The sequence below is a fragment of the Labrus bergylta genome, chromosome 8 (genome assembly GCF_963930695.1).
Source record: "Labrus bergylta chromosome 8, fLabBer1.1, whole genome shotgun sequence".
Classification (NCBI taxonomy): domain Eukaryota; kingdom Metazoa; phylum Chordata; class Actinopteri; order Labriformes; family Labridae; genus Labrus; species Labrus bergylta.
In genome coordinates, this window is record NC_089202.1 from 28,870,018 (window position 1) to 28,885,709 (window position 15,692).

Here is a 15,692-nt window from a genome sequence, read left to right on the forward strand (position 1 = left end):
TGAATTTGAGGGACAGGTTGTCTGAAATTTTCGACACATTTTCAGGTATGCATGTGTGAAAAAGGCTAAAGAGGCTGCTCACAGAGAGGCAGAGTGTCTAAAAAGTGTCTGTATCACAGAGAGCATCACTCAGATTATCATCAGCAGCCCATTTCCTCTCATAGCTGGAAGTCAGTTCTTAATGCAAACTAGTGTTGTAGTACTCAAAATCGGTCTGGGTCTCCTTTTTGAAGGTCTCGTTTCAGAATCAAAAGCATTTTTACTGGGTCTTCTCTCGGTCTCAGACTGGGAGGACTTTGGATTTTAAAGGGGACACATTGTGAAAAATCCACTTGTTCAGTGTTTTTGAACATTTATCTGGGTAACCTGAGTCTCTACTGACCCACAACATGTGAAATAAACCCATCCAGTCCTTTGTTTGTGGTCTGCATAAGTCTTACAACACAGAGAAAAATGCTCTGTTTCAAATGTGCTCTCCTTGTGATGTCACAGTGGGATTCTGGTAAAAAAAAAAAATCCCCTCCCCTCCCCTGATATCTCCACCCATGGACTCCACCCCCAGCCTAGAACAAAAGTTTTCGGGTCGGCCATTTTTATTCTCTCTACAGAGGAGTGATATCTACTGGGGAAAGCTCAGGGGGGGTCATTACATTTAAAGAGACACACACACCAAAACGGAGCGTTCTGAGAGAGCTGGTTTATACAGGGTCACAAACCTCCTCTGGTGCTTGAGTCATGTTATATTTTTACCAAAGCACAGAACACATGTTTCATTTAGACCAGGGTGGAGAAGGGGTACTATATGTGCTCTTTAAATCAAGACCATCCATCTAATCACGTCATCGCTGTGATTAGATGGAAAATGTCTCTTTTTAAAAGAACGAATAACTTCAATTGACCTGCCGAGGGACTGCAGATGTAAACTAGGGGTGCATCTCGATTGTCTCTCCTTTCCCCTTTAACTATCCACTCTACCTTAACCCCCAGGGGAAAACGTCATGAGGTTAAGGAAAGATGTTAGGAGAATTCATAAAGGACTAAGGGAAAGGTGATTGCGTTGCTAGAGAATTCAAACGGCTCTTATCACTTGGATGCTTCCGGGTCATTTCACTCAGTTAGGAACCTTCCGAAGCAAAAAAGACTATTCAGACGCACCCCTGCTCTAAGCTTTCTTTGGTACAATGCATCAAATGGCAACATTTATGTTTAATATTGTACCTGGTCCCTTTACAAATAAAAGAATCGGGCCTGGTTTGCGTGACTTTTCAGGGCAGCAAAAAAAATCCTTTGTGTTTGTTCTGATCATGTTCATGAATATTTTAATTTAAACTGTAGAGCTTTATCTGTAATGACTCGATCAAGCTGCCTCGTGTCCTGAAGGAAGCAAAAGGGAAAGTGATGGAGACAGGGTTCAGGTAGAGGGGACAAAGAACAGAAATGTCTCCACTGATGGGAATCTGTACGGTTCTTTCTCAGGTTCAGCTTCAATATCAGAACATCTGATACACAGAGAAGAACACAAGTGTGCAAACTCAACACACAAAAGATCTAATCATATGCATCAAATAAAAGAAGAAAATCATTAGAATATCTAAACACTGCATTAAGGGGAATGAGGCCAGGCAGGATATAAAACGATTGTTTGGCTCCCTCTAGTGGTCAGAGCTGGAGCTGTTTTTGAAACGAGTGAAGAGCCAGCAGAGACCACATCGATCCAGGACAGCAGGCAGGCAGGTAGACAATAGACTCAGGTGAGCGACTCATTAATGAACATGCAGGTAGGAACAGAACAGGTGAGTATGAGGAAGAAACCTCCAGAGAGATGATTTTAAAACATCACACCACTGTGTTAAATAGTGCCCTGTGATCGACTGCCGTACAGTCCAGGGTTTACCCCACCTCTCGCCCAATGACAGCTGGGATCACCTCCAGCCCCCCCAAGGCCCCGAACGGGAAAAAGCAGTATAGATAATGGATTGATGGATGTGTTAAAAAGTGAATATTGTGCAAAACTCGCCCGTATTTGAACCAAAACTTACAGACATTTCCATTTTATTTATTTTTTTGATTGGTCACTTTTTGGTCTCATCCTGTGGGGGTTCAACAGACTCCTCATCCTGGTTCTGATTAAACCTGTTCTGACCTCAGCAGGTAGGTGTGAACTGTTATCACCACAAAGAAAGCAGCGAGTGTTTTATTCCATTTTCTTCTCATATTGATATTTTATTTCTTCTTTTTTTCATTCACCATGTTAGTCACAATAAAGGGCACCATTTTTTAAAAAGCATTCACATTTTGAACATCTGCTGTAAATCAGAGTGTTTTTAAATAAAAATGAATAAAGGTGACATGTCTTCATAAAAGAAGGGGATAAACAAACTCTCACTGCGGTAAAAAAAATTACTTTTTATCTTAAACTTTTCACAGACTGAGACTTCTCTTATTTAAAGGCAGGGTTGGTTATTTTCCTCCAGAAACACTTTTTTAGATTTTGGCTGAAACTGTCTTTAGGTCCTGACAGAAATTAACTCATGTTCTCTGAAAAAGGAACCAAGAAAATCCATCATCTGTATCAGTTGTAAGTCTGTAAAAACTTCAACCAATGTCTGCCACGAGGTACCAATCTGATGAACCAATCAGGCGCCTCCCTGCTCGTTCTCTACACCTTGCTTGAACTAGCCCACACTCAAAGCATGAGCTAAACTCCGCTTCTGGACCAATGGCGCTCGTGCATGTAAGTGAGGGGGCGTGGCTTATTGAGGGAGCACAGAGGGGCTGGGTGCAGACGTAGCACTGAGGGAATGCTACTTTCAGAATCATGCTAGTTTTTGAAAATTACCAACCCTGCCTTTAACCAAATCTGTTTTCTTTAAATTAAACCCAATTATTTGTGTTAAATAATCACTGGACGTCATAATGATGCTGTTTGAAATAAAACAAACTGTTCAGAGGCTGACGGATGATTTAAGGCTCTCAATAAGAACTTTCTGTCCTCTGCTGCCCTCTGGTGGATTTAACAGAAAACACACCCAGAGACTCGCAGGTATTAAAAGTATCTGTAGTATATTTTACATCTTTCCTTAAATATGTGGATAAAAAGAGCCCCTCCCTCAATTATACATTCACCAACATGAGCCCTTCAACAACAATCCAAACACTTATAAATGATCCTTTCTTCAGCGCTGGTAGAACACCACAGTCTGTCCTCGTTTACCGGTTCCTCTGGTTTGTAGATTTCTTTTTTTACTGGTTTCACTTTGTGTCAGACTTCTGAGAGCAGCGACCCTCGAGTGGACGTGAGGAGACGGGGTCTGTGCCGCGGGTAGATCCTCACACAGAGCGAGGATGCTGGTGTCACCTGTGACCCGTGACCACACACCTTCATGATTTAAATGAATCCCGGGAAGAGGTGCTGAAGGAGGAGGACGGCCGCCACCACCATGACACCACAGAAGAAGAGGACCAACCAGATGGGAAATGATCCTGAAGGGAGAAAAAGAAGACGAAGATAAGAGAATTTAACTGAATTTTTAATCCATCGATTCTTCTTCTCTGCTCTAAAACAGAAGCTTACACAGTGACCTGCTCTGTGCTGCCACCCTGGAGGTTATCATACAGGAAGTGTTGTTATAGAGCGTGAACAGACCTCTCGGGAATATGAGGGTGTGGCCAAGCTTGTTTGATTGACAGCTCCACTTCCTCGTTCATTTTGAAGAAAACGTGTGGACTTAATGACCTGTGATGACCTTTGATGACCTGTTATCATGCTTGTTGGTGCTTAGAATTTATTACACCATAAATCCTCCACCTGTTTACAACCTGTCCTGATCTAATCAGACACCTGTGGGTGTGTGTGTGTGTGTGTGTGTGTGTGTGTACAGAGGCAGCCCTTTGTCTGTTGTTGACTTTGTTTTGTCTCGTTCTGTACTTTTGTTGTTTTGTATAATGTCAAATTTAAAACTAAATAAAATATTTACAAAAAAACAGGTTAGTGCCAAAGTCTCATCTTAAATTCTCTGCAGGTTCAAGTTAAACATGTGTGTTTCCTGCAGGATGCAGGTGTGTCATAGTTCATTCATTTGGGATGATTTGTTCAAGTGTGAAGTAAATGAGCTTATCTTAAAATTGTTGTCTTTTTGTATTTACTTAATATACAATGACTTATAAAACCAGTGTTGTATTAAAACGTCTTGTTGTCATCATTGATGTGGTATTTGTTTGGTTTCGGTGCCATGGACTTTTTACCTGGCTGCACTGAGGGATTAATAAATGAACTTTTTTTTACTGCAGCCCGGTCGTTCTGTCGTCTTTTACCGCTGACTGTAAACCTCAGCAGAGCTCGTCAGCCCGATCACTCCTGGATCAAACATCTCGTTAGTTCGACTCCTTTCCCGATGATAAATGATTATATTGATATCTAAGTTTTTCTGCTGCTGATGATGATGAACTCACTTCTGTTGGCGACAGTGTGAACCTGACATCGGCTGTCCACCGCCACACTCAACATGGCCGCCTCGTTGTTCCCTCTGATTTGTCTGTGTTCAGGCAGGAAGGCCAGGTCGGTGACCACGATCCCATGAGACTCCTGCACATAATACAGCTTCTACACACACACACACACACACACACACACACACACACACACACACACACACACACACACACACACACACACACACACACACACACACACACACACACACACACACACACACACACACACACACACACACACACACACACACACACACACACACACACACACACACACACACACACACACACACACACACACACACACACACACACACACACACACACACACACACACACACACACAGTGATCAGCATAGAGCACAGCTGATTGGTTAATCAATGTACATGTCTGTATGTACAGTGTCGTCGTGGTTACCTGCAGGGAGAAGGAGATGTAAATGGCCACGGATCCCGTCACAGTTCCCAGACCGAGGAACGTTCCAGAATCACTGAGAGGGAAAAAGTGTTTATTTATTTATTAAACAGATGTTTCCTTAAAGTCTTTATATATGATTTTTCACACTTAAATATAATAGAAATGAAGTATCTCCTCTGAAAATAACTCTGTGAGTCATGACTGTCTACAATGGGTGTAACACCCGAGTCCCACTGTCTGTGATGTTTTCAGAGTTTTCAGAGTCCTATCTTAACTTTGTTTACATCGCCGGGACGGCCAGCTGACTCCTCCCCTCGTGTATAAAAGTTGTTTAATTGAGGGACTAGAGAAAAGAAGAATAACATACTGTACTCACTGCTTAACTGTGTTTCTAGATCACGCTCATTTCAGGTAAATTTACATGCAGTGTGAAGATACCAGCATAATAAAGATCGCTAGCATTAGCATGCTAACACAACAATGCAGCGCCAGTTGTTTTGGCTTCATGCTGGTGCTCAAGGGCGACATCTGCTGGATCAAAAAATCACATATAAAGCCTTTAAATTTCTGAATAAACTTCTCAAACTCAGTGAGTTCACGTCATATTCAGAGAATAAATGTTGGTGTAAACTGCCTTTACACTCTCCACTAGATATGGCTGACATGGAGCGCTATCCTGAACCCATCAGGTACCTGACTGCCAGACTGGAGATGACCTCGGAGCCGCATGGTGCCGTCAGCATGGGCAGGAAGCTCCGCCCGTCCCACTTAGTGATGAAGCACGGCGGAGGTTTTCTGTCCCGCTTGTGGGGGATCTGGACCGTGTAGAGCCTCAGGGCGTCTTTCTGATCCTCCACCTTCCCAAACCTTAAAAGACACATCACAGGTCTTATCCTTCATCTTTTCAGAGACGATGACACCGTTTGTTTGTTTGTTTGTTTGTTTGTTTGTTTACCTGCAGGCCATATACCGATACGTCTTGTCAGCTATGTGGGGCATCGTTTCAAACCACTTCAGACCCATGGCTAACTGGTTCCCACTCCACACGCTGCAGGCGAAGTCCCGGCCCACCGTCACCAGGTGCTGCATGACATCACAACATGATCATTATTACTAATCGATCATCACGTCTGTCGTTATGTAAAGTCTCATGAGAGGAGCCGGGGGGTCACCTTGTTCCCTGGACTCATATCCAGGTCTTCAATCTCTCCTTCATGAGCCTTAAAGTCAAACTTCTTCTTCAGGGACGGAAACTGTAAAGTCAGGAACATACGATCAATGTCATGATGTTTATTATGACACAATCAGAGAAATCATCAGTAAGACGTTCTGGGGTGGATTTTTGACAGAATCCATTTTGATTCAAATAAAAACAGTCGATGAATCTGTGTCGGTCAGGACTCTGTGGTCGGTGACTTCAGAGCACGATAACACTGTCATGTACACAGAGCCGATCTCTGATCATTAAGTTAGAGGACGCACAGAACACGGGACTGGTTGGTCTCCTGATGCCTTGAATGGTTAGTTTAGTTTATTTGAATCAGGGACTGTGTACAAAATAACATCAGTCTCAGAAGAGAAGAGATGCTTCGTACCAGATTTAGCTAACTAGATCATGTCAATCTGTTGTCCCTGGGCAGGTGATGGCAACAGGAAAATGCAGATCAACCAGTCATGCACACACACACACGCACACACCTGCACCAGGGTTGGAAATTTGCACAACAATCAATTAGGTGAATTTGTTCAACCTACCCATCAAGTTTTGTGCAGCTAAATCAGCCTGTAAGGACATGACTGAATGGAAACTCTTACCAAACTCGAAATACTAAGCTGAGTACAATAAACGTTTTTTTCTGTTTTTAAGTGAGATGAAGAGGATGTCAGCATTTCCTTTAACAGTTGATTATAAAATAGTACATTATTTAAATCCTGTAAGCCTTAAATTGGTATTCTACGTCATGACATTTTGCTGCCGGTTAAAATAAAGAGGCAGGTAACAAAAAGAAAAAGAGTGACAGGTAGATTTTTTGAATCCACCAGTCACAGCGGCAGGAAGTGGAAAAAGTTCATTTTCAACCGTGACGTGCACACACACACACACACACTTCATAAGACAGAAAAAGAACACAGAACAATATACAGATATTAAAATATGATGTACACGTTTCCCTGGGTTGGTTTCAGATTAGTTGGGAGTTTTTTCTGTTCTTAAATCTCTTTAAAACAGAAAGCAGATTTTGCAAAAGCGGAGCCACGTCTAGGGATACTACAATTTCCGCTTGAGGCAGACCTTGTAGTTCATTTGATTCTGTTGTTGTGTGGCTCTGATCTTATGTTTTTAACACAAAAAACTGACAGGTAGAGATGGTTGTCGACCGCCAACCTCTGTGTTCTGTGAGGTTTAAATGACTGTTTTTGTCAATGGAGTCTGGTGTCTTTGCAGTGTTTACCTCCCACACTCGGATGTGTCCGTCTGTGCCTCCTGTCAGCAGCAGGCTCAGGTCAGGACTGAACCGGACCACCTTCTGGAGCGGGTCCTGAGGGTTCAGGTCTGACTGGACTTCAGCCAGACCGGTGACGGAGATCTGGACCGTCTCATCCTTTGTGTCCGGCATGTCTCCTGACGCCGCAGCTCCATCCTGTCCTCCTTTGTCTCCTTTCCCCGTCCGTCTCCGGGCGTTTCCTTTCTGCACGCTGCTCCCCGCTACACAGAGGACACAGAGAGGTTTACTGGATCATAGACACACACATCAGAATCAGAGGATACAAATAATAACTCATGTGCATCTGAAACTGAGGGGTTTAACTCCAGCCTGTTTCATGCATGCACTCCTGAACATTTCAGGAAAGTTTCCGGAGAGACTGCCCCTGAAATCTTCCCAGGTTGCTTATTTTCACACGCATCTCACAGCACAATGCTATCACCGCTGGGTGGGATTGTTTATCGTTTATTTTGTAATGAATCAGCCACGATCCTGTTAGACAGACAGCAGGTTATACCAGAGTGCAGGCAGGCAGTCTCACCGTCTTTACCCGCAGCTTTGCCGTCTTTCTTCTGCGAGCCGTGCTTGAACTTCATCAGGCAGCAGGTCCCGTCCTGACCCGCGGCGATCACCCCGTCACCCAGCGCCAGGTTCATGGTGGCCCGAGTGTCCGTGTCATGAGAGTGAAGGAGGGTGGCAGAGTACGAGTGTTCTCCCACCAGCTGCAGCTCCAGGAATTGCTGAAAACACACACACACACACACACACACACACACACAATAATCAGAGGCCCCACGATACGATATTAATGTGATTTTAAACATTTTGCAATATGCTGAGAATTGAGATACATTTTATTACGATATATAAATTACGTTTTTACCTGCATATTATGGTTATGAGGTTGCAAAGCACCTCACAATCTGAACTGTTAATATTTTAGTTTAATCGAACTTAACTGAACACAAACATGTAAGGACAACTGGATAACTGCAGTAATTCTTAACAATGCAACTTGTTCAAAATGTTCAGCAATTAAAAATTTTTAAAAAGCATATTTGCAATTAATATAATAAAAATATCGATACTTGGTGGCCATGGGACTGCGATAATATGCTGTATTAATTAATCAACAGGAAACACACCTGAATTAAGAGTGTTTTTTTAAATATTTAAATGTGTTTCCTACATCCTCTTGTGTCTTGTCTGTGCTCTGTCTCTTGACTTGCAGTGCACTGAGTCTTCAGGGCCACCGTACTCTTCTGATAAATGAACCATCAGATCATCAGTTCTTACCAAAGCATTCTTGATGCCGGTCTTCGAGGCCCCTCCTCCTCCTGCTGTGATCACAAGCCCTGTTCTGGGGTCCACTTTAACCGAGTACAAGGGAAAGGGGGCTCTGTACAGATCTGGCACCCTCCTCTTCCCCATCGTGTTCGTGCAGGTCACTCACTCTTCTTCATAAATCCTCTGCCTCAAACACACCTGTGTGGAAAAACAGACAGTGTTACATTTTGTTATGTACACATTTCCTTCTGTACAGCCTCCCTCTTCCCATCAGGTCTGCATCCTCTGTTGACTCTTTTAAGTCCCTTCTAAAGACTTATTTTTTATATTTTTGTATTTGAGTCCTCTGGTCCTGAATAGACGGCTCTTTCAGATCCCAGTTATTGCTTTCATTATCTCTCCTATTTATTCTATCGTGTTTTATCTTGTGTTTTTTGTATATGTTGTAATCCCCTGTAAACTGTTTCTTTGATGCATTGTACAGCACTTTGGTCAGCTGCTGCTGTTTTTAAAAGTGCTTTATAAATAAATGTGACTTGACTTGACTTGACTTCTTGTATCTTTAAAGTTTTGTAGGTTTGGGTTTGTAAGGGGGCTGAAGTTGATCTCAGCTGCCATTGGGAGAGAGGTGAGGTACACTGGTTTGACTGGTCTCCAGTCAATAACAGGGCTTACACATCGAGACAAACATCCATGCACACTCAGAAAATTTTAGAGTCTCCAATTAACCTAACACGCACGTCTTTTGGACTGTTGGAGGAAGACGAAGCACCCTAAGGGAATCCAGGAGAACATCCCCCCATGCAGAGAAAGGCCCTGTCGGACGGGGATTAGAACCAGGATATTGGAGTAAATGTGGAAGTAAATTTGGATCTCCTCTCCAAATGCCGTACAGACTGGCATCAACTCAACTTTATTTGTCCCCGAAGGGCGATTGGTTTTGATCAGCATGCGAGAAGAGACAGGAAGATTTGCTGTTTACCCCTCACAACTTCAGAAGGTCAACACTTTTTTTTTTTTTTAATATTCAGGTGTAATTACAGATTTTTCCCTCAACTGTTTATAGGTTTTTGTTTAAATCTCACATATTTTTATCCCTGCACGGGTTATGTACACTTCTTGTATAAATCTATTTTTTAATTGCACAGTTTAAGTTTGATTCATCTAGGGCAGGGGTGGGCAACTGGTGGCCCGGGGGCCACATGCGGCCCCCATCAACCCTCAACGTGGCCCTCGGGTCAATTTTTACTCATCAATTAATTGGAAAACATGACAAAATCTATCATGAAAACCAGAAATATGTCCATAATAATATTTGATCCCTGGTATATGTTGAGTTCAATTTGAGACATAATCGACTTTAATCGGTCGACCGCAGGCAGTGAGAATTAAACGAATGTGGCCCTTGCTCTGACCAAAGTTGCCCCTCCCTGATCTAGGGGTATTCTTTAAATCTTTTTTTCAGGTTAATATATATATATATATATATATATATATATATATATATATATATATATATATGTATATATGTATATATATATATATATATATATATATATATATATATATATATATATATATATGTATGTATGTATGTATGTATGGGAGGGGGGGGGGGGGCGTTGGTCATGTCATGTCTTTGTAACCTGCTACTGGATGCTTTGAATTTCCCTCGGGATCAATAAAGTATCTATCTATCTATCTATCTATCTATCTTATCTCTGATGTAAACCTCAGGTGAGCACACAGAGAAGCTGATTTCACCGGTGCAGTCTAGTCCTGTGAAGACTGTTTCGTCATGAGCCGGGGATCCAGCCAAAGATTTCTGCCTTTTAATAAGACAGTTTTTTTCTTACCACAGTAACTTTTGCTGCTTTGCTAAAGTGCTCATGATGGATAGGCCGGGTCTTTGTAACATAACAATAAGTAAGGTCTGTTACCTGCTCTTTGTAAAGTGTAAAGAGATACTTGTTATGAGTTGACGCTATACAAATATAAATTGATTGATTCACTATCAATGAACTGGGGTAAAGCCATCAGACTGACTTACAATACAAATACAAATACCTACTAACAGCCTTGGTGTAGTGAAAATTAGCAAGAATATTTAACAGTATTGTTTTCATTATTTATAATTATATATGTTGTCCAGAGTATCAGCTGTGTGTCTGTCTCTCTGTGTGTCTGTCTCTCTGTCTCTCTGTCTCTCTGTGTGTCTGTCTCTCTGTGTGTCTGTCTCTCTGTGTGTCTGTCTCTGTGTGTCTGTCTCTCTGTCTCTCTGTGTGTCTGTCTCTCTGTCTGTCTGTGTGTCTGTCTCTCTGTCTCTCTGTGTGTCTGTCTCTCTGTCTGTGTGTCTGTCTCTCTGTCTCTCTGTGTGTCTGTCTCTCTGTGTGTCTGTCTCTCTGTCTCTCTGTGTGTCTCTGTCTGTCTGTCTCTCTGTCTCTCTGTGTGTCTGTCTCTCTGTGTGTCTGTCTCTCTGTGTGTCTGTCTCTCTGTCTCTCTGTCTCTCTGTCTGTCTGTCTCTCTGTGTGTCTGTCTCTCTGTCTCTCTGTGTGTCTGTGTGTCTGTCTCTCTCTCTGTCTCTCTGTGTGTCTGTCTCTCTGTGTGTCTGTGTGTCTGTCTCTCTGTCTCTCTGTGTGTCTGTCTCTCTGTCTGTCTGTCTCTCTGTCTCTCTGTGTGTCTGTCTGTCTGTCTCTCTGTGTGTCTGTCTGTCTCTCTGTGTGTCTGTCTCTCTGTGTGTCTGTCTCTCTGTCTCTCTGTCTGTCTGTCTCTCTGTGTGTCTGTCTCTCTGTCTCTCTGTGTGTCTGTGTGTCTGTCTCTCTCTCTGTGTCTCTGTGTGTCTGTCTCTCTGTGTGTCTGTCTGTCTGTCTCTCTGTGTGTCTGTCTGTCTCTCTGTGTGTCTGTCTCTCTGTCTCTCTGTCTCTCTGTGTGTCTGTCTCTCTGTCTCTCTGTGTGTCTGTCTCTCTGTGTGTCTGTCTCTCTGTCTGTCTGTCTGTCTCTCTGTCTGTCTCTCTGTTTATATGAATGTAGCTTCAGCTAACAGGTGAGCTCCTACACGGAGCTCTGTACAAAGTAAACTCAGTCTTTTAATCAGCGGAAACTGAGGATATCTTCACTTTTATAAGTGTAGCAACAACAACAACAACAACAACAACAACAACAACAACAACAACAACAACAACAACATCCATTATCTGTAAAAGCTGCTGTTAGCACTAACTTCCTCCCAGTTAGCATGTTAGCTCTTTCCTTTATTTTGTATTTAAACTCTCCTACCTGAGCAGTAGTCCCGCTTCGTGTCCCGTTGTTATTTCATCGTGAAGCTTATTTCTGCGTTAGATGATTTCATTATGAGCTGTCAGTGGAGAAACAAACGCTTTGTGATGAAGAGAAGGAGCTACGAGCTAGCAGCGGCTCAAGACAGCTCGACAGTCGCTTCCCTAACCTACACGTCAGCAGCGTAGTCTGCGTCGGCTGCGTCATGACGTCACAAAAAGAACACCAGAGATTGTCGTTCAGTGTTTTTTTAACCTCTGGCTTAAAACTAATATTATTATATATTATATATTATATTACTATTTACAGTCTATGCTTTAAAACGCTCTGAAGAATTTGTTAAATGGGAGTCACTAAAAAAATAGTAAATGTTGTGTGTAGAGGGAGCCTGGAGTATAATTCTATGGTAATATTGTTGCTCTATGAAATATGGAATATAAATGTATAGAAAGCATATAATAGTTTATAACTATAGTCTGACTGTAATTAATCATTTATGGACGCTTTTCATTTATTCATTATTTTCCTTTTATTGTTCTGATTTGCTTAACTGACAACTGTTTTCTGTTTTGTGAACTCAGGTTACTTTGTTTGTTTTTTTTGCAGCTATTCTTGTTTTGATATACTGCATAAAGGAAATGTTCAAAGGGTAGGCATAATAAACCTCGGCTTCATCCTACACCTTTTCGGCCATTGTTTTTTATTTATTTATAATTGTTTGTGTTTTGTGTTTTATGCTTTGTGGTCATGGACCGAAATAAATAAATAAAATGTGGAGCGTCTTTAAATAATGACGCATATGAGCAGTCTCTCAAAGTTATTGTTCCTTCCTGCCTTTTATAATTTGTTGTTCTAGTTGTCGCGTAGAAACAACTGTTTGTGGCTTGCTGCTCGCACATATAATGCACATAAAATAATAAATCTTAAGACCACGACTCCCATTCGCCAGGGCTCTGAACACTTGCAGAGCTCTGGACGCTTGCAGGGTCCTGGACGCTTGAAGGGTCCTGGACCCTTGAAGGGTCCTGGACGCTTGAAGGGTCCTGGACGCTTGAAGGGTCCTGGACACTTGCAGAGCTCTGGACGCTTGCAGGGTCCTGGACGCTTGAAGGGCCCTGGACGCTTGAAGGGTCCTGGACACTTGCAGGGCCCTGGACGCTTGAAGGGTCCTGGACACTTGCAGGGCCCTGGACGCTTGAAGGGTCCTGGACGCTTGCAGGGCTCTGAACACTTGCAGGGTCCTGGACGCTTGAAGGGTCTTGGACGCTTGCAGGGCTCTGAACACTTGCAGGGTCCTGGACACTTTAGAGTCAGAGCAGCAGACTGTTTCTGTCTTCATCAGCTTCATTTACAGAAAATAAAAAGGTATATAAAAAGTTACCGGATCAACTTCCATATTTTGGCCCCCCGCACTGGAACCAGCGACCCCTCTGGTTCCCAACCCGAGTCCCTATACAGACTGAGCTGCTGCCACCCATCACCCGGTGTTTCAGCTGAGTGACCTTGATACTGAGTTCAGGACACCGATGGTCAGAGCAGAGGACGATGCTGATGAAGTTTCTGATCGATGTGAAACAGAGTCATAATGATCAGCTGGCCTTCAATGGAACGATCAATACAGAATGATGGTGGGGGGGTGATATTAAACCCTGCTGGTGTTAGACAGCTCCATGTCCACACATTAATGCACTGGAAGAAGTGTGGAAACAGCCACAGGGAAAACATCTCTTTGGAAACCTAGTCTGTATACACACCTGAAACTTTCTAGGAAATTTCTTGCAGGCTGACGACCCGCGCATCTTCCTGAGTTGCTTGTTCAGACATGCACCTCACAGTGGGAGACTATCTTTGGCAAGGTGTCTGAAGCAGCAGGTTTCAGACACAATGATAATTTTTGCCTTTATTTCAATCCAACGTGTAGTTCTTCTAGTTGGAGTCATGCATTTTGGGTTCTCTCAAAATGGGCTCAGCGTGACACAGGTATCCTTTCTTCAGACTTTTTGCTCTTTCTGTTTTTATGATGATGCAGCAGGGTTCACTTTTAGTTTAAATTCAGATGAGTCCTAATGTAGGCGCTGTTTCTACAATTCTACAATTCACTTAGCTGACGCTTTTATCCAAAGAGACGTACATCAGAGAGGAAGTACAACACAAGCAAGGATCTAGAAAAAAGGGAACAATGTCAGTAAGAGCAAACGATCAGCTTTGAGTCTGATTGGACACACAGGTGCTGACAGGAAGTGACCAGAGGCAAAGCACAACATTGAGGGCAGTTCTTGAGAGCTCTAATCAGTATAGAAACCATCTTATAAGTCGTCGTTATCAAACAAAAACCATCGTCATTACCATCATCATCATCAATAATATGGAGACCATCATCATTAAGTTAGTAGGTATTCATGAAAGAGCTGGGTCTTTAGGTTAAAGGTGCAGAGGGACTCTGCAGATCCAATGGAGTTTAATCTGAATAAGACCCCAAAGAGCAGACCAGCATCAGCAGTAAGTATGTGACGTCTTGGATATGAGAAAGAACATAAAGGTCACACACACTCTTCCCCATGTCTCAGACCTTATAAACACATGTGGGACATTTATGATTAATATGTTTATGAACAGATGGCTGCGTGGTGGTGCAGTGTTTAACGTTGTTGCCTCACAGCCCGAAGGTTCCTGGTTCTAATCCCTTACCTTATCGTGCATGTCTCCCTGTGCATGCCTGGGGTCCCTCAGGGGGCTCCAGCTTCCTCCCACAGTCCAAAAACATGCTCATTCGGTTAATTGGTTGTTTCTAGATTAACCTTAGGTGTGAATGTTTGTCTGTCTCTGAGTGTCAGCCCTGTGATTGGACCCCGCTTCTCGTCCAATGGAAGCTGAGGTCAGTTCCTGCGTCCTGAATCCTAGAACGGGATTTGGAGATAATGGATGGGTGTGTGTAAGACGTCACTCTCACTCTCTCTCTCTCTCTCTCTCTCTCTCTGAGGGGATCTGTGATTGGTGAACTGTCCTGTCTCAGCTCTGATTCTTTCAGACGCTCAGGATTCAATGTTTGATATGATGAAATCAGAACTTACATCATGCTAATAACATATCATCTATTAAAATATTGCAGTAGAATTTAATTTCCTCTTCAATCATTTATTAAAAATCCATCTGGAAAAAACACGACAGTCAGGAAATGACAGTGAACTGTTGCCAGGGACGACGGTTCTGTCCAATCACAAACAAGAAGGATTGTCCAACATTTAAATTGTGAAATACTGTAACGTCAAAATTACATGTTACATACATCTTAAAATGTAGATTTCAGTAAACCACAAATGATATACTAAGATGGACAGAGCGACAGCTGCCCGGGAGTGACACCAGGAGATTTAGCGCCCCCCCCCGCTGACTGGCTGCGGTGCAGGTCATAAACCCCGCCTCCTCTCTGTTAACATATGGGACACGTATCACACTATAAAATCAAAATGCATGTGGGATTAATTTTTCTCAAACCCAGTTTCATTTCGATCGCCATTATCAGGCTTCCAAGCTTCTTTTGAATCGATGATATGATCCTTTTTAAATTGTTTTAAAATGCCATGATTGACAGCTCTCTTGACGAATGAATGAAAGGACGAGGCTCCTGCGGCGCTGTGTGCACCGGATTAGTGGAAACTGTGCGAGAAAAATACAATAAACACCACAAAAGTTTCGCAGACTCCTGTTGCATATTTGAAATGTGTCAAGCG

The 15,692-nt window shown here is 42.8% G+C and overlaps 1 protein-coding gene across 1 annotated transcript; it reads right to left on the reverse strand.

Annotated features, from left to right (window-relative positions):
• Nucleotides 1-2,192: 2,192 nt before the first annotated feature.
• Nucleotides 2,193-12,140, reverse strand: preb (prolactin regulatory element binding). Its single transcript, XM_020655793.3, has 10 exons — nucleotides 11,962-12,140; nucleotides 8,695-8,883; nucleotides 7,940-8,138; nucleotides 7,366-7,619; nucleotides 6,085-6,165; nucleotides 5,868-5,995; nucleotides 5,606-5,779; nucleotides 4,913-4,985; nucleotides 4,453-4,603; nucleotides 2,193-3,483 (listed from the first exon to the last, which is right to left on the reverse strand). Exons 2-10 carry the CDS (start codon nucleotides 8,827-8,829, stop codon nucleotides 3,389-3,391), a joined length of 1,290 nt encoding a protein of 429 aa, XP_020511449.2. The 5' UTR covers nucleotides 8,830-8,883; nucleotides 11,962-12,140; the 3' UTR covers nucleotides 2,193-3,388.
• Between the last annotated feature and the right edge of the window lie 3,552 nt (nucleotides 12,141-15,692).